General features: G+C 40.7%; 1 protein-coding gene across 2 annotated transcripts in view; it reads right to left on the reverse strand.

Moving 5' to 3' along the window:
• The window catches only part of ABAT (4-aminobutyrate aminotransferase), a 335,639-nt gene that overhangs the window by 148,341 nt on the left and 164,707 nt on the right, over window positions 1–22,591 (reverse strand). For both annotated transcript variants that reach the window (XM_053472272.1, XM_053472273.1), the window contains exon 8: window positions 6,711–6,803. In XM_053472272.1, coding sequence (XP_053328247.1) covers window positions 6,711–6,803 — 93 coding nt within the window. The remainder of the gene's footprint in view (window positions 1–6,710; window positions 6,804–22,591) is intronic.

Consider the following 22,591-nt stretch of genomic DNA (forward strand, 5'->3'; position numbering starts at 1 on the left):
TCAGTATGTTGAAAATCTACGTAAACATCTTCAACATGCATTTGCTTTTGCACAAAAGAATCTAGGAAAAGCAGCAATCAGTGCTAAAACCTACTATGATCTGAAGACTACTAAGAAAGAATACGAAATCTCCGACCAAGTTTATCTGTATAACTTTGCACGAAACCAAGTGAAGGAAAAGAAGTTTCTACCTTCTTGGAAGGGTCCATATGTTATAATTGACAAGATTTCACCAGTAGCTTATAAGATCAAGATTCCTAAAGATGGTGATTTTGTTGAAAAATGGGTTCATATTAACCAATTGCGTTCTTGTCATCCCAGATCTCAGTTAAGAATTATAGATAATGATTCTGAGTTAGAAGACTGAACATCGGTGTGAAATCAGAAGATCCAAGTCAACAATGTGGTATCGTATACAACTTGACATGTGGTTATGTTATGTGATAATGTATATCCATATAGTTGATTTCCATACCATCCAGCAACTATATCAATATCGATAGGTAGATTGGATAGCTATGTTTTAATGTCAAGTGATATTACAAGTACGTATACTCATACTATTCTTCTTTTTGAATATTAAGACAAGGATTCAAGTTCTGAAAGATGTCCAAGAAGGATGTGGCGATCATCTGGATCGTATTACTCCTGTGACACGAGATGCGGATGGAACCGATCGCAGAGCCTGGACCATCCTCTGGCATCATGATCCAAGAGACTCCTGGATTCATCCTTACAGAAAAGAGGATCCTAACACAACGTGTGTTTGTCAGCTTAGACCCAAAGATCTCCATCGAAAAACAGTACAACGTTTCATCGATGCAGCTCCCTGAATTAAAGGCCTGGTACCAGATGCATCTTGAAAGAGCACAAAGACGCGTTCAAGAAATTTTGGAACAAGCCAGGAAGCCGTTTGTATCGAGCTCCATTACAATGAATCATCGAGCTAAAAGATTCCTTGTTGCCTTAATTGTTGCCTTGGTATGTACAGCCATAGGTGCAGTCGTTGCAACCGGTATGTCTGCCGCAAACTCTGTTTCTGTTAAAATTTTGGAGAACGAAATTCGAGGCTTAAAAGGAGAAATCAATGCTATTCATCGGGAAATGGAACGACAAAGAGAGTATCTAGTAGACTTAATGGTTATGGTAAATGATACCATTGTAACCATGAATATGCATTCCAAATTAATCTCTCACTCCATTAATCTGCACCAAAGTCATGAACAATTCAAACGTGAACTTTTGTTTATGCACGACCCGATAATATTCCACACAACTTCATTTTTGGACGAAGTGCAATCTGGAATGACTGATTTAACCAGAGGACACATCCCTTTATATTTTGTTGCAGATGATATCGTTCGTAAAATGATTACAAAAGTCGATGGCAATACTGTGGAACCCATGCAACTAAATCTGGCCTATGAAATGGGAAGTGCTCTTCCTCTTTACATTGATCCAGAGAGAATGGAAATATGTTTCTTATTATCAATCCCGTATGTTACCCCACGAAACATTTTTCAGTTGAAAACCATACATAATGTTGGAACATGGAAGGATGAGATACATGTCAAGATCCAAACCCCTGCTGTGTTGGCTTTTCAACCATGGGTACCAGATTGGTATTCAATACCTATTTTGACGGAATGTGTTAAATTTAAGGACAATAATTTTCAGTGTGACGGGAATCCTTTTATATACGATTCTACCAATGCCTTATGTGGAATTGAATATATTAAGCACGGTTCTGAAAAGTGTCAAGTAACTATGACAAAAACTGGTGATAATGCCCCAGTACATGCTATCTTGGTAAAAGATAGATGGTTGGTCAGTACTCTGTACAAAAACATGAGTATATTTCGGAGAGATCAAGTCACTAATAAGGTGATAGCCTTGCCATCTCCAGTGTCACTCATCAAGGTACCCCAAGACTCGCGTATTACTGTAGGCACTGTTACTTTGTACCCTGCTGGTACCGATGTTTGGGAAGGGGAAGTTCAAATGGTTGATGCGTTTCAAAATCTTGATATTCCCATTAAGCCTGATCTCCAATATCTGCTTGACCATAAGCCTAACCATACAATACAGATGTCTATCAGGAAGAATAATATTTCTGTCGATGCATATAAGTACACAGAACAAGATACCAATATCATACACAATGTGGATTGGGCATATTACAACGACATCATTTTTGGTTTGATGATTGTAACAGTTTGTATATGGCTAATTATTCTTACTGTAAAGTTTTCATTAATGACTTCTCTTTCAGGAGCAAAAGTGTTCCAATCCGTGCATTATACCCCTGCAAGTCCCATGTCGGACGATATGATTTGAAGTCGTTAATATGCCATCTGACGTTTGTTTAGATCATTCTAAAGCAAACTGGATTTTGCTTTGTCATAATCTAAAGGGGGGATTATGTCAGATATTTTATGATAGAAAACATGTATTCCATATATTCTGTACTTTACATGAACACAAAATGGAGTCAGAGCCATTTTATTTTACTTAATCATGTAGTGATTATTTCTTTTTGTACTTGTTCCCTCTATAATTGAGAACAAAGGAGTATTCATGTATAATGATGTTTCAGTGTATATATGATACAATTAATGTTATCTTCCATGAGAAAGTTAAGGAGTAGACACTGCATATCCTGAGAAATGTAATTTAGAATGGGGGATACATGGGAAGACTACCAAGACCTGAGTTACTATCTAGGAAGTAACATTTGGCGATTAGGGTGACCAAGGATAAATTCCAAACATATATGTAATGGTTTTAAGTTAATTCTTAGACCAGAGCGTCTCTCACAGGTAAATTAAGAAATTACAACGGTGTAAATATGAGTAGAAATTCTAATTATAATGGGTAAAACCCACCGTTATGATTGGAGAATTCCAATCAAGAGGTGGAGGCTTTGATAATAAGCCCTGTCTTTAAAAGCTTATGTCTTTAATAATTTAAAAAACTGACCTTAGAAAAAGGGAGGACCTTAAGATCGCACCCGGAAATGGACAGACCCTGACGGATTTATTCACCAAATTTACCCCAGAGAATTGGAATCTTAAGATTCTGGCACCATATTTCACTCTTGGAGTTACTTTGAGTTCTAACCTATATAACTGGTAGAAAGTTATATTCTTTTCCACTTAATTTCTTGCCAATGAACCTGGATTAATTTCTACAAGGACTGGTGGGACAACAGCAACAAGTGGTGGTAATTATAATTGTTTTATTATTCTGAATAGAGATGAATTTTGTCTTCTTCGTATAGAATTCCCTGTTTCTGGGAAGTAGTATATTGCATTATTGTATATGACGGCTTGTGAGACTGCAGCTTATAACCCGTGATAATAACAATAATGAAAAGGTATTTTTACCTATAGATGAAGTTTGACATTATTTGCATCTATTAGGAATTTCACTAATACTCTCAGACACAATTAAATTATTTTTAATTTGTTATATTAGTTGAACTAATATTAGAGAGATAGTGATATTTTTATTACTGCCCTGATTATTATCAATTTTTGGTTGCTGAGTGGGATGGAAATTAATTGTGTGTTAGACTCATAAAGTAGTAATTCATATTGATAACTATCGATAATATACTGTATTTGAATTGATTCATTTTTGACATGTTTTAAGAACTTTGTGTTTTATATTATGCACTGTTTGACTCATATATAGATTTTATAAATTGTATTTACAATAAATATTTTTGATTGACTATCTTGGTGATATCTATCTGATTTGAATTATAATTTTCGGCGATCTGAAAGGATTTAGGATCGGAGATAAAATATAGGGTATCTCCTTAAATTAATATTGTGGATGTGGTACTACAATATTTGGTAGCGTCGTTATTTTGCGTATGTGATAAAATATTGGTTTTGCCTATTTTGTCTCATTAATATCGCTAACATGGTACATGTTACATCAGTATTACATAGTGTTACGAGCAATTGAACGATGGCCACAACCACAGTCTCGTAAGGAGATACAACGTTTTATCAGTTTTGCAAATTTCTATAGACTTTTTATTCGTAATTTTTCCAGAATTGTTCTATCACTCACGTCCCTTACGTCTAAGACCGTCAGGTTTCTGTGGAATACAAGCGCCGAGGAGGCCTTCACCGCTCTAAAACAAAGATTTGTTTCTGCACCAATCCTGGTACAAGCTGATTGTTGCCTCTATACCTAAGCGTTCCTGTTTCTATCTACCCGTGTACCAGACCTCCTTTTGTGAATTTTGACCAGCGTACCTTGCAGCCTGCCCCGACCATTTGCGTGTGACCTGACTTTGATATTCGGATTTTCCTTTTGTACCTCGCTCGGACTTTGTGTGTGTGAGTTGCCATTTGCTATAAGGAACCACCAGCTTTTTAGCTCACGGGTCAGCCGTGATACTGATACACCTTGTCACCTCCACTAGGAAAGACATATTGCTTTTTTTCTGCTGTAAGAAATATAGAAAGATGCATCCTGTCATGTACCTACCTCTCGTTGCCGCCGCACCTCCATAGCACACACTAAGAGGGGGGCGGCACGGTCACGTCGCGGGGTGCTGGTCCTCCTCTTGGCGGCGGTCATCTTCCTCCTCCCCCTGGAGCTGGAGACTGTGGTGATAGAGAGGCATGGCTGCTAACAGAGGAGGCAGCACTTCTGTGTGGTGTACAGAAGCCGCCTCCTTTAACCCCTTTTAACTCCTTTTTAAAATCACTAACTTTTTTTTTTTTTGCCGATTTGTTTTTCAGCATGTGAAGCATGCGATCCCCCAGCACCTATAACACCATGATCTGTGAGTACTTGCATAGACATCACAGTTTCTGTGATCTGTGCCTAATCGGAGCAATTGGATATCTCAGCAGGGCCTGGACAGCAGTGGTCAACAGTGACGTGACCCGGAAGGGAATGCGCGATCAGGTATTTAAACAGTTTTCCAGTGTTCGCGCCAGAAGCTGTTACATGAGATTGGGCAACAGAAAGCCAGCGATGCTGGCTTCTGCTGACAGGGGGGAGTCCAGGCTGTCAGGCTCCCAAGAAGGTCAGGACGTACCGGTACGTCTATAGGGGACTGAGGGGGTTAATTAAGTGAGAAAGGGTTGCACTCACAAAAGTAGCTCCATCTGAAAGAGTGGAGCAGCACGGCAGGTAAAGAAACTCCAAAGTCATGGGCTTCAGTGGTTAAAAGGTTTCCAAAGCAGTTTTAATAAATAATAAACTATAGTAAAAACTACAGTAAAAAGCGGCAGTCCAACAATCCAAAAACTGTAAAGTGCTGTGGGAAGCGAAGAGGGCCTCAAAGAGGAGAGAGCGCTACAGTCCCGTTTGCCGTAGAGTAATAAGAATAGCTAAGTCCACAGCAAAAGAGTCAGCTACGGAAGTTGGGAACTGCCAAAAGTCAAACCAACGCGTTTCATCACAGAATGAACTTAATCAGGGTAATCTGCCAGTGTTCATGAGGACATGTTTATATATCCAATGCGGCGTCACATGACCTCCCAAATATTATGTGTATAGTATGTATTTCACCCCTTCAGTCCCAGGGATTTTTGGTACCACAAATTTTGCTATTCAGGGTAATCTGCCAGTGTTCATGAGGACATGTTTATATATCCAATGCGGCGTCACATGACCTCCCAAATATTATGTGTATAGTATGTATTTCACCCCTTCAGTCCCAGGGATTTTTGGTACCAACAATTTTGCTATTTTTGCGCTATGTTGGTTCAGTGATTATTCTCCTTTCCTGCAACCACTGAAGCCCATGACTTTGCAGTTTCTTTACCTGCCGCGCTGCTCCACGCTTTCAGATGGAGCTCATGGAGTCCAATCCTTCCTCACTTAATTAATATTATTTATACACTCTGCACTACTGCGTGTATTATTGTTTTGCAGACCTTTCTCTATTATTTTTTCCTTATTGGATCTGCCTTTAGGTATATTTCTAAAAGAGTTTCCCTACCTTCTCTGCCAACCACTTCTGCATCTTATTCTATTTTCTCCCTTCTCTTGACTCTTCAATCCTTAATCTTCTTTCTCCATCCACATCTCCGCAGACATAACCTGGCAACTTTTGCCAAAACGGTGGCACTGCGGTGATGTCCTCGCTAATCCTCCAATTGGGGGACAGGACCTCACTGCCTTGAAGTGAACTGAGGACAATATCGGGGGGGGGTCACTGTAGCCATTTTGGCCTAAATTGTCGGGTTATGTCCACGGAGATGCCAACGAAGAAATAAGATTAAAGATGTAAGATAGAAGAGAAGGTAGAAGATGCAGAAACAGAAGTGGTCAGCAGAAACAGAAGTGGTAGGCACAGAAGGTAGGGAAAAATTTAGAGCGCGTGAGACAGTGAACTATAATAAGAGCGTGAGTGAGATTGTGAGAAAATGTGAACCCACGAATCTAAAATGAAAATTTTGAGCTTTTTGCTTGGTTTTCATCCGAATCTACCAAAAATGTATTTGCAATTCATATAAATGTAAATGCACAAGTCTAGGATATCAATTTTTCTTTTTCTCTTGATGGATTATTTTCCTGTTTGCATGAAGGAAAAAACAATTCCGCAAGAAAAGTGTTGTCCTGTAGTTTTTGCTGTTTGTTCATCAGATGCCCAAATGTTTGACTTGTAACACTTAATTGTAACTCTACAATTAAAATTTACTGATACTATACTTTGAAAATTTGTGTATACTTACTCTATACCACATAAATATCAACTTAAATGCATTTTCATTCGAGCATGAGCCACAGGACATTGTCATAACTTGTTTTAAGCCCTTTGGTCCAATCTATAAAAAGAGAAAATAAACAAGATAAAATGATCATGCTGTACACACAACTGAAAACAGGCAACAATATTTGGATATCTCATCTTGAACCCAAGTATCTCAATTAAAATTTCAGTAAATTACATGTTTGCAGGTAAAGGGAACATAATTCCTAGCCTGTAGCCCTTAATGCCAGTCTATGCACCATCAAAATAATCAATTATGGAGACCTATATATTAACCTGCTACATAAATCCATATTAAAATATAATTCACGTTTAACACAAGTCTAATTTATTGTACCTGAAGGTACATATTGTAGGCATCAGAATGTTGCTTGAGGTACTCGATTGTGGACAACAGCACATATTGTGGACAACAGCACTTTGTTAAACTACTAAATGGTTTATACATTTATAGGAATACCCCACGATATTTAAGGTGTCTAAACGTATACATGTGTTTTCAGGGGAGTGGCAAGAGGCAGGGAGGGGAAGAAGTAGAAGCAGGAAAAAGAAAATACTGATGCTTACTACGTTTTGTTTAGTGGGGGCTTTTGTCATTTTTTCAAATGAAAGTTTATTTGCAGTTATAATATTGTATCAGAATACGAGAGAAACCACTTATCCACAGACAACATTGATACAGTCTGTTTAGGTACATTAAACAATATGCATGGAGTAAAAAAGCATGAGAGAGAGAGAGAGAGAGAGAGAGAGAGAGAGAGAGAGAGAGAGAGCAGGAAAGGGAAAGGAACAGAAAGAATATATCACACCAAAACCCCAAGTTTTGGCCTGACTAGGCATGGCCCGTTCCCCTCACACCATAACCTAATCATATGCCCCTCTCAGCACCCAATTACAAAAAAAAACAAAACATCCCTCCCCTCCACCATTCTGATTCCTATAGAAAAAATAACTGCTTGTCAGCCATGGAGATCGCAACTTGTTGTAAGAGCTAAAGTGCATGACACGAAATGAGACATTTTCCATAAACCTATAGACGTGCCTATAGACGTGCCTATAGACGTGCATTTTTAACTGCATAATATGCACTTATTTCTTTGAAGTAAAGACCGTGATTGAAATATGATTTCAAAATAACAGCTAAACTGGCAGTTATTTTTCATTCTTTAATATTAGCCCCTGCTGACAACATATAAATATTAGACCCTGCTGTCGATATATAGAAATATTACACCCTGCTTCCGATATATATTTATATTTAACCCCTGCTGCGGATATATATTGATATGAGCCCCTGCTGCGGATATATACTTATATTATACCCTGCTGCCGATATACATATATTAATATTTGACCCTGCTGCCAATATATATTAATATTAGCCCCTACTGCCAATATATATTATTAGTCCCTGCAGCCAATATATATAATTAGCCCCTGCAGCCAATATATATTAATATTAGCCCCTGCTGCGATATATATATATATATAAATACTAGACCCTGCTGCCAATATGAATATAAATACTAGACCCTGCTGCCAATAAATATTAATATTAGCTCCTGCTGCCAATATATATTAGCCCCTGTTGCCGATATATATTAATATTAGCCCCTGCTGCCAATATATATTAATATTAGACCCTGCTGCCGATATATATAGTATTAGTCCCTGCTTCCTATATATATTAATATTATCCCCTGCAGCCAATATATATATAAATATTAAACACTGCTGTCAATATATAAATAAATATTAGCCCCTGCTGCCAAAACATATATATAAATATTTGCCCCTGCTGCCAATATATATATATATATATAAATATTAGACCCTGCTGCCAATATATTTTATAGTGAAAAAATTGGACCCTACCCAAGCATTTCCTTGGGCCCCGCTCAACGCTCCCTTGCATGCAATCACTCCCTCCGCTACCACACCAAAAAAATATATTTGCCACACTGACTGCAGATCAGGGGAAGACAGTGAGAGTCAGTCCTGCACCGTGACATTGAGAGGTCCTCTCCCCTGTAATCATCCCCAGAGTCCCTTTGTCCCCTCATTCACTAAACCATACCGCTCTTTTACTTACACCCTGTAGTTCAGGTATAGATCAAATAAACAACACATGGAAACAGCACATGCAACTGAATGAGATAAAAAAAAAACTATTTGTAGGTATACATAAATAATGTATGGAAACTTAGCCGATACAGATCAACAGAATTTGAGACACTATTTGACATCCAAACAACTATAAATCATTCTTTATCACATTATTAAAATCCCAGAAATCAACAAAGTTAAAAGGCGCAAATAAATTAAGGAGATTAGACATAATGGAATCAAACATTTGCTACTGCAAAAAATTTTAGATGAAAAAGTTTTATTCAGCGCAACAAAACAGTGATAGCATTATTCTTAACAATATTCTTGAAAACGAAATATGAAACTTCAACAAAACTTTTAGCCATTAATGTAACACAACCATCCTAGCACTGCGTCACCAAATGAACACCTCATCACAGATAACAAAATGCATACAGCTGCATATAACTAAGCTGAATAGCACTTGGTCTGTGAAGACCTGTGAAACCAAAGGGGAATAGCGTCCTGTATACTGTAATCAAGAATTGAGTTTCACAAACTCTGAACCAACATCTAACTTTTAATAATATATTCAGATTGAAACAGAGTAAATAACACAATACCTTTACTTTTCCTCTCACTGATTTCTAGGCCTAGAAAGTTTTGTCCTCTGAAGTGACCACAAAATCTGGATAAATAAAAATTACAAAGTTCTATTTAACCCTCTACAGCAAGTAAAGTGGCAGAAAACAGATGACCAAACACATATCAGGACAGGGTCTGCCACACTGACACCCAAACAGATACACCAGGACAGGCTCTGCTGCCACATGGACCCCCACATCAGGATGGGATAACCTACTAATAGTATAAAAAATGCCTTCCACATTGCTTTGTTGTTTGTGTGTATTGACCCTTGTGTATTTGTGCCCCCCAGCCACCCCGCTTTGTGCATTTTTGCAATACACCCTTGTGTATTGATTTATTTGATGACCCCAGCCAGCCCCCTCCCTTGTGTATTGATTTATTTGATGCCTCCAGTCTGCCCCCCTCCCTTGTGTATTGATGCACCAACCCCTTGTACTGGTTAATATAATGGCCCCCATACCCATGTGTATTAACTCTTCCCCCGTTTGTGTATTGATATACGTGACATCCTTCTAACCACCCTGATGTGTAATTATGTCCCCAGCCACCATCTTTGTGTATTATTTAATTTTCCCAATGCAGTCCCCCCTTGTTAATGTCCCTCCTTCTGTCACCTCCACTATTTATTTAAAATAAAATACTATTTTTGCTGGCCTTCATTCTTCCACTGTAACACAGCAGACTGCTCTTCTCCCTCGTGCTCTTCTCCCTGTCATGCAGTGACAAGTAACTGTTCCGTAAGAGCCCGCCCCCTTCAAAGGGGCGGGACGAAGAGCCTCAGTCAGTGATTGGCATGCCGGCAATCCATTAAGCGGCCAGCGGAGGCGGTTTTACAGCTGCTTTGAAACTGTCAGCGCATCGGCTGCAATTGGAGCTTAGTGTGCCGGCACACCGGGTCAATGGTATAGAGTTTCAATTGGGGGGCACAGCATAATGTAGGGGGGTCATGGCCCCCTCTGGCCCCCCGCCTGGCGACGCCACTGGTTGCAGGTTATGCCTAGTGTTATTGCCAAGAGAAAATGGATGGCACACTTCCTAGTAGCAGCATGCCACCATATGGTTAACATAGAACCTTCTTGCTGGATTAATGACGAGACTTTAATATTTTACTTTAATACTTTAAATACCACCTGTACGCCACCTTCATTTGCATCCCAGCATGATTTACAGAATGGGAAACCCCTTTCATTGTTTTTCATGTCTCCTGCCAGGAATCAAAACTTAAGTCTTTTTCATATTCCTATGCTTTCATGCGGGGCATTTTACCTCTTATCAAATGGTCAAAAATGCTAGCGTAACACTGGGAAATCGAACCTGTCACAAATAAGGTCTTAAAAAAAACAGCAGCACAACTGAATACAGAATAGCACTCTTAAAAACATAACTGAAAGGTGTGATGTAGCTGTTCAAATGAGCATAGAGTAGTCTCCTCCACAATGCCTCCCAACTTTAAAATGATATCCCTTTGCCATTAAAGAAAGGAAACCCCATACCTTTAGGTCAAACCTATTGATCGGGAGGACATTGGGTAGCTTTGGACAATCAGATCGTTTCAGCCACAAGAGCTTAACTACTTTGCGGGGGCCCAGTAGTTCTCCTGCTGGCTCCTTCACCTGCATGAAAGAGGACACTAGCGATCTGGTAAAATCCAACCCAACTTTGAATCTGGGGACATACAATGCATTATTAGTGATTATAGATTTGCCCCAACTTTAATATTCTATAAATGTATTCTGGATAGTAGACAACAGTTTGTGTGGCATTTCCAGGGGAACCATGTGCATAACATACAGCAACTTGGGCAGACCCATCATCTTGAGTGCCACAACCCCACCATCAATCTATCGAAAGCCTTCTCAACAGCAAAAGACATGCCGCCTTGGTCCGAGAAGACTTGTGCTTCAATCTGGGGCTTCAACAAGGCACACATTTCAATCATCAAAGCCGGTACGTTAACCAGTGCCAGGTAAATATTTATATTGCAGTTGATGGATAGAGGGGTCCTCCATCCGACTGTATATGCCCGAGTAATACTGGGCAAATACATCTGCCATTTCAGCTGGATTAAAAATTAACGTACTGTTATTAGGCAATGTGTCAAATTTTTTTGCCTAGCATGGACATGCCAGTTTTACCTTTATGACCCATAGCAGGGAGTGATTGATTGTATTCTGTATATTTTTTTCATTTGAAACCAGCAGAACATTTTGTGGGATACATTATATTTCCCTTTTAAAAAAAAAAGGAGGTCAGACTGATCCCTCTGATGCCTTGTGGGCATAAAATTTCTGGAGCAACATCTGGGGAGAGGTTGTCCGTAAAGTACCGTATTTGCTCAATTATAAGACAAGGTTGTTTTCAGAGCAAATGCTCTTCTGGCTATTTCTAACTACAGTGGCCGGGGGACATGGGCGCCAAACACATGATGGCCTTGATGGACAGATGTGAATGGAGTGATGTCTTTATTTTAGTGCCAATTCTTCACTTTTTTTCCTCCATTTTTCTTTTAAACCATACCACTTCTCTTTGCTTGGTGTATCTTGAGAGTCTTACTTATGTTCACTATAGTGCATCCTGTCTTAGTGTGTTCTATTGTTACTTTGCTCCTGTGCTTGGCCCTGACTATCCTGAGTTTTAGCTTCCTGACCTCAGCTTATTGTACGACTTCCCTGGTTACCGTCTCTCTCTGCTTAGGCCTGTTTAGACCTACCTGTGTGCACCCTTTGAGTTAGTCCCTAGTCTTGGAAGATCATCAAAAAGTCCCACAGCCGCTCAAGCCTAAAAGGTTCAACTTGACGGGAACGGGTTGGAAGGAGAAGAACTCTTCTGAGACCAAAGGGCTTACTCCCGCGTGGACACACCATCCTACCCTGCACCAGTGTCTCATCTACTGTGCTGTGTGCGACATGGTTGCAAGTGGCACAGTTTCAAGGTAATATCCTTGGGTCAATTATTTTCAATTTACTTATCAATAACTTGGAAGAAGATACTGGAAGTAATGTTTCAATTTTTGCAGACAAAACAAAAGTATGTTATACGGTTTGAGCAGAATGTCATTTCTCTGCAAAAGCATTTAGACAAAATGGAAGAATGAATTGTTAATTGACAGATTTGGGGGGGAAAATCCTTCTTGATCTCCTTGGATCAACAAGCACTAAATAAATATTAATTCCTATACTATCACACATAGCCCTCTATGTTCTGCTTCATTAAAAAAGTATCCAGGCCCTTTTAAAAACATCTAATGTATTTGCTAGCACCACCTCCAGGCAGTGAATTCCATACTTTTATTGGCCTTACTGTAAAAAAAAAAAAAAAACTTCCGCTGTCAGACATTGCTATATCAGGTTCTGTATTAGATTGCACTGAGCGCACTTTATCACTGTTTGGCTGGGGCCTCTATTACTGAACGCCAGCGTCACGTGACCTTCCGGTGCTCCATCATGGAAGCCCCATGAAAGTGGAGGGGAGAAGCGGAGGCTGTCTGCATGCATCGAACAGACCCCCAGCAGCTGCCAGGGAGGATCCAGGTCTCCTGCAGCGCTGCAGGGGATTTGGATTTTAGTGTGCAACCTTCGCTACTTCCCTTCACTTCCACCTTCCCCACCAGGGGTTAATATATCAACAGAAGAAAACCGGGGCAAATAAGCACCACTGGGTAAGCTAAGCCTGCAGTATTATCTTTATTTTTATGCTTATTTGCCCCGTGTTTCTTCTGTTGATATATTAAACCCTGGTGGGGCAGGTAGAATTTTGTTGGGATCTCTCAATTGTGTGCATTCTCTAATTTGTGTTTTTTTTTGTTTTTTTGATTGCTGTTATATTTGATTTATTGTTTGTATTGTCCACAGTGGCATATTGAGGGTAAAAGGCATACCAGTGACATATCAGCATATAGGGGAGGTATAAGGCATATTGGGGCACAGTGGCATATTGGGGGCTATACGGCATATCAGGGGGGGCACAGTGGCATATAGGGGGTATAAGGCATATTGGGGCGCAGTGGCATATCAGGGGACATAGTGGCATATCAGTGGCATATAGGGGGCAATAAGGCATATCAGGGGGACACAGTGTCATATAGGGGGCAATAAGGCATATCAGGGGGGCACAGTGTCATATAGGGGGGGTATAAGGCTTATTGGGGCACAGTGGCATATCAGCAAACCTGGGAACTTCTCGGCTCCGGCTACCCTTATGTGATGCGGCGAGGACTGCACATCGATGTCAGCGGGCAGTCCTGCCGACAGCGGCAGCGGGCGGCATAAGGCATTTCTGGGGCAGAGTGGCAAGCTGGGGATGAGATGTGCATAACTGGGGGGGCAGGTTGGCAAATAAAAGAAAATATAAACAAGAGGCATTTTTCTCATGGTTTTTATTAAATATGAATTGTCTTCCGGACAATAAGGAGATGATGTATCCCACCTTGGCACGTTCTGAAGAAAACATCTGAGGAGATAACTCAAACTGGATAGCACATTGATTGAGGAATCCTCTGCAAGCATCAGGATCTCCATAGTAGCGACTAGGTGCAGGAAGTTTCAAGGAGGCTGGAGCAGCGGGAACAATTGGTGAAGAAAGCGTCTGGGTAGTAGTAGATGCAGGGGCTGTAGTACCAGCAGAAGAGGTCATGTCTGGATCTGACCTGGATATAGGCAATAAATATAGGCAGTCTCTGAGGAGTAGATGGCTGTAGTGTAGACAGTGGAGTTAGCACCGGAACTGCAAAACGGAGAGTAGAAATCAAGCCAGGATTCGGTACACGGAGGAGTTAATCAGACAAGCCAGGATTTGGTGCACGGAGGAGTTAATCAGACAAGCCAGGATTCGGTACACGGAGGAGTAATCAGAGTAGGAGCTACTAGCAGCACATCAGACACAAAAAAAAAACCACACACAAGGGTAAAGTGCAGCAGACCGGCAGGCCTTTTAAATTTGGTGCCACACCAAGCCACGCCCCCGGAACTGCACTGGAGATTGCTCAAGCAGGAACGCCCCCAGTTATCTCCCAGCCTGGCCGCGCCCCCTCCTATGACTCACACGCAGGTTGCTTGGAGACGTGTGGCGAGAAGCAGCTACACTAGGTCTGTTGCTTTGCCTCAAATGCGAGGAACGGCGTCGGGACAAGGCTTCTCCGGAGAGGTAAGTTGTGACACTCTGGATGCTTCTCCAGCCCGAGGGCTCCCGGCTGAGTGGGAGCGAGTCAATGTGAGCAAACACAAGGCTCGAAGGCGCCTTTCTCGCAGTCACTCTTCTTCCAGGACCGAGCTGCATTCCCCTGCATCCTCCCACACCACATCGTGGTTTGTTTGAGCTGCCCTTCATTCATCACCTGCGTATGGACTTGCTAGTCTTGGTGCCTTTTATATTTCAGTTTGTTTTGGCATTTTGCTCGTTATTGCTTTAACTTTTTACTTCACTTTTTTGTTTTTATGCCCCCCCCTTTTTAATCCCCCCACACACACATTTTACACTCACACATGGTATATATGGCCCCGGTCCGTTATGTTTCTGTTTTATTGTTTTGAGATTGCACCTTGTCCTGCCTACATTAGGCGGCTATGTGCTTTCACATGTGTTTGGCTTCCTGGCCCAGATCGCATTGAGATTTTTTTTTCCTTTTCCTCACATTTTACATTCACACAAGTCTCTCTCTCCGCTGCTGTTTGAATTGGCCATGGAATCTTTGGCAATAGCAATATGGGAAGACCCCAATATTTTTTTTAATCTTCGTGTATTATTACTAAAAGAAAATAGGCACATAACATACATGAATACACAAAAAAACAAATGTCCGTGCTTTTATATTTTGTTAATCTCAAAACTTTAGGTTGCCCTTGGCCGACGGAACATAAAAATATACATAACATAACATACATTACAACATAATTGCACATGCTTTCTAAGATGGAGCTGGGGAGAAAAAGAAAATGATCCTTTACTGCTAATTAGTTGGGGGGGTACTTTGTTTATTGTTGAGTATATCTATATAGAGCTAAGCCTGCTCACTTTAACCCCTTAAGGACCAGGCTGTGTTTACCTTTTGTACCCTTGGGACCGAGCTGTTTTAACACTTTTGCGGTGTTTAGATTTAATTTTCAAGTACAAGTAGCGTTTTGCTATTTTAAAACCATTTTTCCCCAAAGCTGGTCATTCTGCCCCATGTGCAATTTCCGGTATCTTTGAAGCCGGCCAATGCAATTTACCCCATCAAACCATATAATTTTGAAAACTAGACACCCCAAGGTATTTAAAATGGTAGTATTTTAACCCTTTCCATGCATGAGATTCTACCACCTTTGCCACAGTTTGTGGTAGTATTTTTTTTTACACAAATTATAAATTTATAGCTCCAGGTATACATCGCTATCAAACAACACCCCAATGTGTGTTCCGCAACATCTCCTGAGTACAGTCATACCCCACATGGGTTTGTCTGGTGTTTGGGGTTAAAATGCCACATTTGGGAAGTGTGCTCCCCCCACCCCATGTTGGTCAGTCTGTGACTATGCCCCATTTTGTGACTATACCCTTGGGTATTTGAAATGCTTTTACTTTAACTCTTTCCATGTCAAGATTTTTAGGAAGATAGAGCGCTAATTTTAGCACTTACTCATAATAATAAACTTTATTTTTTTTATTTTATTCTTTTTGGACTTACATTTTGCTGAAACTGGATGGTTCCTCTGATGCATCATAATTTTTTAATGTTACAATTTTTTTTTAAGGTTTTTGTTCTCCATATTTTTTTATTTTTCAAATATTTTACTAATCACATAGTGATTAGAAAGCTGGGCTCCATTGACTTGGATGGTTGAATGCAGTACCTGTATTCAACCTGTAAGTGGAGCCAGAGTTCTCTAGACGGTCTGGAGACCATGTAGCAAACTTTTTCAACTTTTTTTTTTTTTTACAGAGCGGCCACCATCTTGCGATTGGCGAAATCAATCACAGTGACGGTTGCGACCGCTCTCCAGAGTGGTCACAGAGCATCCTGGGGTGAGTGTTCGGTGTTGCTGAATGATCGAAGCATTTCAGCAACACCATTGACGTTTGGGAGGTGATCCTTGATCACTTTCTAAGCTTGTTTAATGTCAAGGAAGCAGAGATACCAATCTTGTTTTTTTTTTTTTTTTAGAAGCTGTATTAGATAATCGCGAGACTTCTTTTTCCATTTTACCTCGAAATTTCAGTTGGCTCTCAAAATATAGTCTCTTTCTTGTTTCCATTCTCTGGCTATAATTCTCTTTACGGCTAAACAGGTGTGTATGGATAAGTTCAGCTGCACCTGGGTCAAAGGGGGCCAACCTATATGAAATAATTAGAGTGGGGATTTCGGTAAGACAATATTGTCTATTCTTTTCAGATATTTCAACACATTGTCCCAAAACTTGGCAACTTTTGGACAGGTCCAGATATGCAGGTAAGTTCCCTCCGAATAGCCGCATCGCCAACATATCTTAGTGCTGGCCGGGAACATACCTGCAATTCTAGTTGGATACCAGAAACCATTTATTCATGATCTTAAACTGGGTCTCAAGTAGTGATAGATCGTGTACCCTAGGCAACAGCCTCCTGAATGCGTTTAACCAGTCATCGGGTGGAATTTGAATATTTAAGTCTTTCTCCCATTGTGCTATTATTGATGTTATGACTTTGCCTCCCTCCTTTATCTTAATAAATTCTACGCAATTTGAATAGAGCTTTATTGTAGAGTTGGAGTTGAAGTTTTGCTAATTTCTGCAATATATCATTGTGTATAGATAAAACTTGCTTGTTTACACAGTTCTTAACTCTCAAATAGTTAAAAAATGGATTGATTCATAAATTTATATTTTTCGACTAATGTGGGGAGAGGAATTATCTGACCCTGTTTCATAACGCCAGCTTGCCTCCATTGTTCTAGAGAAATGTTCAGTATCTTCCAATAAAATGTATATTTAATGAGTCTATAAATTTATCTTTAATACAGATTTTGTTTTTAATTTTCATCCACTCCGGTACGATACTCTCTAGAATTCTATTTTTCCCTTGAATTTGGGTTATCATAAATTTTTCTTTTAGAGACCAAAATTTATTTATTTACTCCACAAGCTTTTTGTTCCATCTTGTACCGCACCTCTACCCTAGATTGCTCCATATATGTTTTAACTATATGAAATAAATATTAGCTTCGTATTGTTGTTTGACTAATGGAAAACCCATTTCTCCGTCTCTAGTTTGAGCTCCCATTAATCTGGCATTGATCCTTGGGGTCTAACTAATTAGCAACCACTAAATTAATTATATGTGACATTCTACAATTTAGCGATAAAAGCTAAGTCAGACCCCTCTCAAGAACTTAAAACAGACATGGAGATGCTCAGAGAAACAATAAATCAAAAAGAATTAGAGAAAACTTGATACTGTATGGATAAACTTAGACTAAGATGCTACTACAAAAGAAATAGACCAGGATAAAATAATAAGTAAATCAACTTAAAAAGAAAAGAGCCAGTAATAGAATAAATAAAATAGTGAGAGAGCATAGGACAATGATGACCCCGATGATGTGGCAGAAGGTTTTAAGGAGTACTGTGGCAGAAGGTTAGGAAGGATAGGAACCCAGAAGATCTACCACTCTATATCTTTAATAAATGTTGATATTAAAATGTTCTCTGTGATATTGGCAGAATGATTCTAATAAATTCTGCATATCTTGATTCATCTAGGGCTGAAACAACTAACCGATAAAATTGTTAATAATCGATTCGTTGTCAAATATTTTCATTATCGATTAGTCGAATCGATTTTTATCGATTATAAAAAGAGATTTTTTTCAGAGCAAATGCTCTGAAAAACTCCTCTCCTTATATAATCCGACCACAAACAGATCGGATTATAACACTAGAATCCAGATCCCCAGCAACGTTGCAGGGGACCTGGATTCCCCTCACTGTCGGCCGGTGGGTGCAGAATACGCACAGACAACTTCCGCCTCTCCCCTCCACTTCCATACACCCCTCTGACTCCACCCCCTTCCCATACACCGCTCTCCAGACTCCCTGGTGTTTTGTGAACCTCCGTTGCTGACAGGCACTTTCACTGCAGCTTCATAGAAGCCTCAGCGTAAGTGAATGGTAGTAACGGAGGCTGTCTGTGCACATCATGCAGACCCCCACCGGCTGGATCATCCTCTCTGTCAGCTGGTGGGGGTCTACATCGCACAGACAGCCTCTGTCACTGCCCTTCACTGGGAGGAGGCAGAGGGGTGTATGGGAGCCACACAGTGGAATCTCCGGCATATAGGAGGTATAAGGCATATATGGGGGCAGAGTGGCAAGCTGGGGATCAGATGTGCATAACTGGGGGCAGTTTGGTAAATAAAAGAAAATATAAACAAGGCTTTTTTCTCAGTTTTTATTAAATATGAAAAATAGTTAACATATGAATTAATAAGAAGTTGAATAGAGAGAGGCCATTGCAATAAAGAGATGAAAGTGTAAATTGTACGTTTGTTATTACATTATTTTAAATTAAAAAAAATTGCATTTTTTATCCGATTAATCGAAAAAATAATCGGCCAACTAATCGATTATTAAAATAATCGTTAGTTGCAGCCCTAGATTCATCATGATCAGGTTGGCTTTGTCCCAGGTAGAGATGGCTACCACCAGCAGTATATCATCCCATCATTTGCTGAGGGGATAATCTCTGGCAGTCAGGATATGCAACCAGGGAGTAACCACCATTGTTTTAGTTTAATATCAGTCTCATTCCCCCCACCCCCCAGTTCAACCACTACAGACATTCATCCCTGGAACTGATTTGGGTCCGTAATAGATAGTGGAGGTTGGGACCATATTGTACCGTTAATCCCTTTACTGCCTCTGTTGTCTCTGGGAGGCAGATTAAGGGGGTGGTTTGTATCCCAATATATTTATGTTAATGTGTGTTTTGCTGCATATATCCAGCCCTGTGTGTGAGAAATAAATCAGTGTTTGTTTTGGTTTATACCCTACACTGAGTCTCGGCTAGTGAATGAGAAACTGGGGAGAGAGTGTGTGTCCCAGGCTAAGGGAGCACAAGTCAGCGGAGGTAGTCGGTTGGACTATCCAGCTCCGTGACAGAAGGCATTTGACAGAGGTCTGAGGTCCTTTGGACTGACTGGCTGGTTCTATACAGCCATTACTTCTCTTTACTCATCTCCTAGCGCATGAGTCGTTGGTTCGGGGCTCTGTTCTGACTGGTTTGACCTACATAATGGTAACCAACAAGGATGTCCTCTATCACATACTTTATATTCTTTCCTTAGAGCCGTTTGCTAGGAATGTGAGAAATAACCAAGATATAACAGGCATTAAGATAGGAGAAGAGGATTTTAAGATGTCTTTATATGCGGACGATGTGGTTGTCACCCTTTCCAACCTCATGGTCTGTATGACATACTTTTCGCAGGATGTTGAAAAATACAGTACTGTGGCGAATTATAAATTAAACCTTAATAAGACCATAGCTCAATTTAAAAATATCAGTCGCCACACAGTAGACAGGCTTCACAACCGCTTCCAATTAGCAGCAAACGCGACAGAATTCTAATATCTTAGAATCATTATCCCTGATAAAAAAAAAAAACTTTATCTTCTGAGGTACTCGAATGTACTCCTCAGGGATTGGCGGAAAGCAGATATTTCTTGGTGGGGACGAGTGAATGCTTTGAGATCCTATCTGATGCCTAAATGGAATTACTTGTTTCATATGCTCCCACTAAATATTCCACAGAACTAGTTTTTCCAACTTTGTAGGAAGATCCCAATATTAATGGGGTTCACTACGTGCTTTTCAGAGTTTAAGGTCACCTTATATGTTGACTATCACCGAGCCTTCAACATCTCTGTCAAATTTGCATGTTTTGTTGGACTGGGGCTTTTCGGCCACTCCCAATTCGAGAACCTTTCAAGCTTTGTGTGATTAATTTTCCCTCCCATGGCAGGACTTCTTTAAATCTCCCCGGATTCAAGCAGCTTTAAAAAGATTCCTTTCAACAAGGTCGACAGCTGTTCTTCACTCCCCTATCGTCAAGCTATACCAGTGGGCACCACACGTACAAAAACAATCTCGTTATGTTATTTGGCCCTGATGGATCTCAAGGAGGATGTCAAGCTCTCCACTTGGTTCCAAGTCTTGAATACGATTCGGGTAGTTTCTAAGAATGAGACACATTTTGAAACTGACAGGAAAATCTTGTTCCGATGGTACTATGTCAAGTCTAACTTGGCATATCTGGTGGGATTGTCCCGCCCTGCACGCTTACTGGAAAGACGTCTTCAATCTCATTCAACAGCTACTGCCAATTTGCGTCCCTTTAACTACTGAAGTTGCCCTCCTTGACATATTTTCGGATGGCCTCTCCGGTCCTCAGCGTAATTTTTTTTTTTTGTTTAAATCTGTTTATTTGCAGCAAATACAACATTGTAGGGCATCTTACACAGAACTCAAACATCGTAACAAAAGTACAATGACGTGCATAGCGTTTTCATGTATACAGTGTACTCAGCCCAATAAAGGAGTCACAGAGGGTGGATTGTAGGGCTGCAACTAACGATTATTTTAATAATCGATTAGTTGGCCGATTAATCGGATTAAAAAAAATGCTTTTTTTTATTTAAAATAATGTAATAAAAAAAACGTACAATTTACACTTTCATCTCTTTATCACAATGGCATTTCTCTATTCACCTTCTTATTTTACGGACATAATAATAATAAAAGCTACAAGAACGCAAACACAGTGTTTCTCAAACTAGGTTTTAATACAAAGTTATTAGTAAATATTAATTCATATGTTATCTATTTTCCATATTTAATAAAAACTATGCCCCCAGTTATGCACATCTGACCCCCAGCTTGCCCCAGATATGCCTTATACCTCCTATATGCAGAGATTCCACTGTGCCCCCTGATATGCCACTGTGTCCCCGATATGCCTTATACTCCTTATATGCCAGTGATATGCAACTGAGCCCCCTGATATACCTTTTACCCCCAGATATGTCTTATGCCCCCCTTATATGCCTAATATCAATATGCCTTATACCCCCCGATATGCCACTGTGCCCCCTGATATGCCACTGTGCCCCCGATATGCCTTATACTCCTTATATGCCTGTGATATGCAACTGAGCCCCCTGATATAACTTTTACCCCCAGATATGCCTCTCTCCCCCCTCCCATTCACCACTCTGCCTCTCTACCCGACTCCCTGGTGTCTTGTGAGCCTCCGTTGCTGACAGGAGGCAGAGTGGTGAATGGGAGGGCGGAGAGAGGCAGAGTGATGTATGGGAGGGGGGAGAGAGGCAGAGTGATGTATGGGAGGGGGGAGAGAGGCAGAGTGATGTATAGAAACATAGAAAGTGACGGCAGATAAGAACCAGTAGGCTCATCCAGTCTGCCCAACCTCTGAGTACTTTCCTTTAGTACTTGCCCTTATCCTATATCTAGCTTGGCCTTATGCCTATCCCATGCTTGCTTAAATGACTTTACTGTATTAACATCTACCACTTCTGCTGGAAGGCTATTCCATGCGTCCACTACCCTTTCCGTAAAGTAATATTTTCTGATGTTACCATTAAACCTTTTCCCCTCTAGTTTATGGTTGTGTCCTCTTGTTGTGGTAGTACCGTATTGGCTCGGATATAGGCCGCCCCCATGTATAGGCCGCACCCTAAAAGTTTGGTGCTTTTTTAAAGAAATTTTTTTTAATAAACATGCTGCCACTCTGTCTCCCCTCCCCCGAGATATGCCGCCACTCCCCCCCGGGATATGCTGCCACTCTGTCCCCCCTGAGATATGCTGCCACTGTCCCCCCCCCCGAGATATGCTGCCACTGTCCCCCTCTCCTCTCCCCGAGATATGCTGCCACTATCCTCCTCCTCCTCCCCCCCGAGATATGCTGCCACTCTGCCCCCCCCCCGACTTACCAGAGCAGACTCCCGGGTGTCTTGCGGGGCCGACGGGGGACATCTACGCAATACGCGTATACAACTTCCGTTGCCGGGACTCAGCAGATGTGCCGGCACCGGAAGTTGTATACGCGTATTGCGTAGGTGTCCCCCGCCGGCCCCGCAA

The sequence above is a fragment of the Spea bombifrons genome, chromosome 7 (genome assembly GCF_027358695.1).
Source record: "Spea bombifrons isolate aSpeBom1 chromosome 7, aSpeBom1.2.pri, whole genome shotgun sequence".
Classification (NCBI taxonomy): domain Eukaryota; kingdom Metazoa; phylum Chordata; class Amphibia; order Anura; family Pelobatidae; genus Spea; species Spea bombifrons.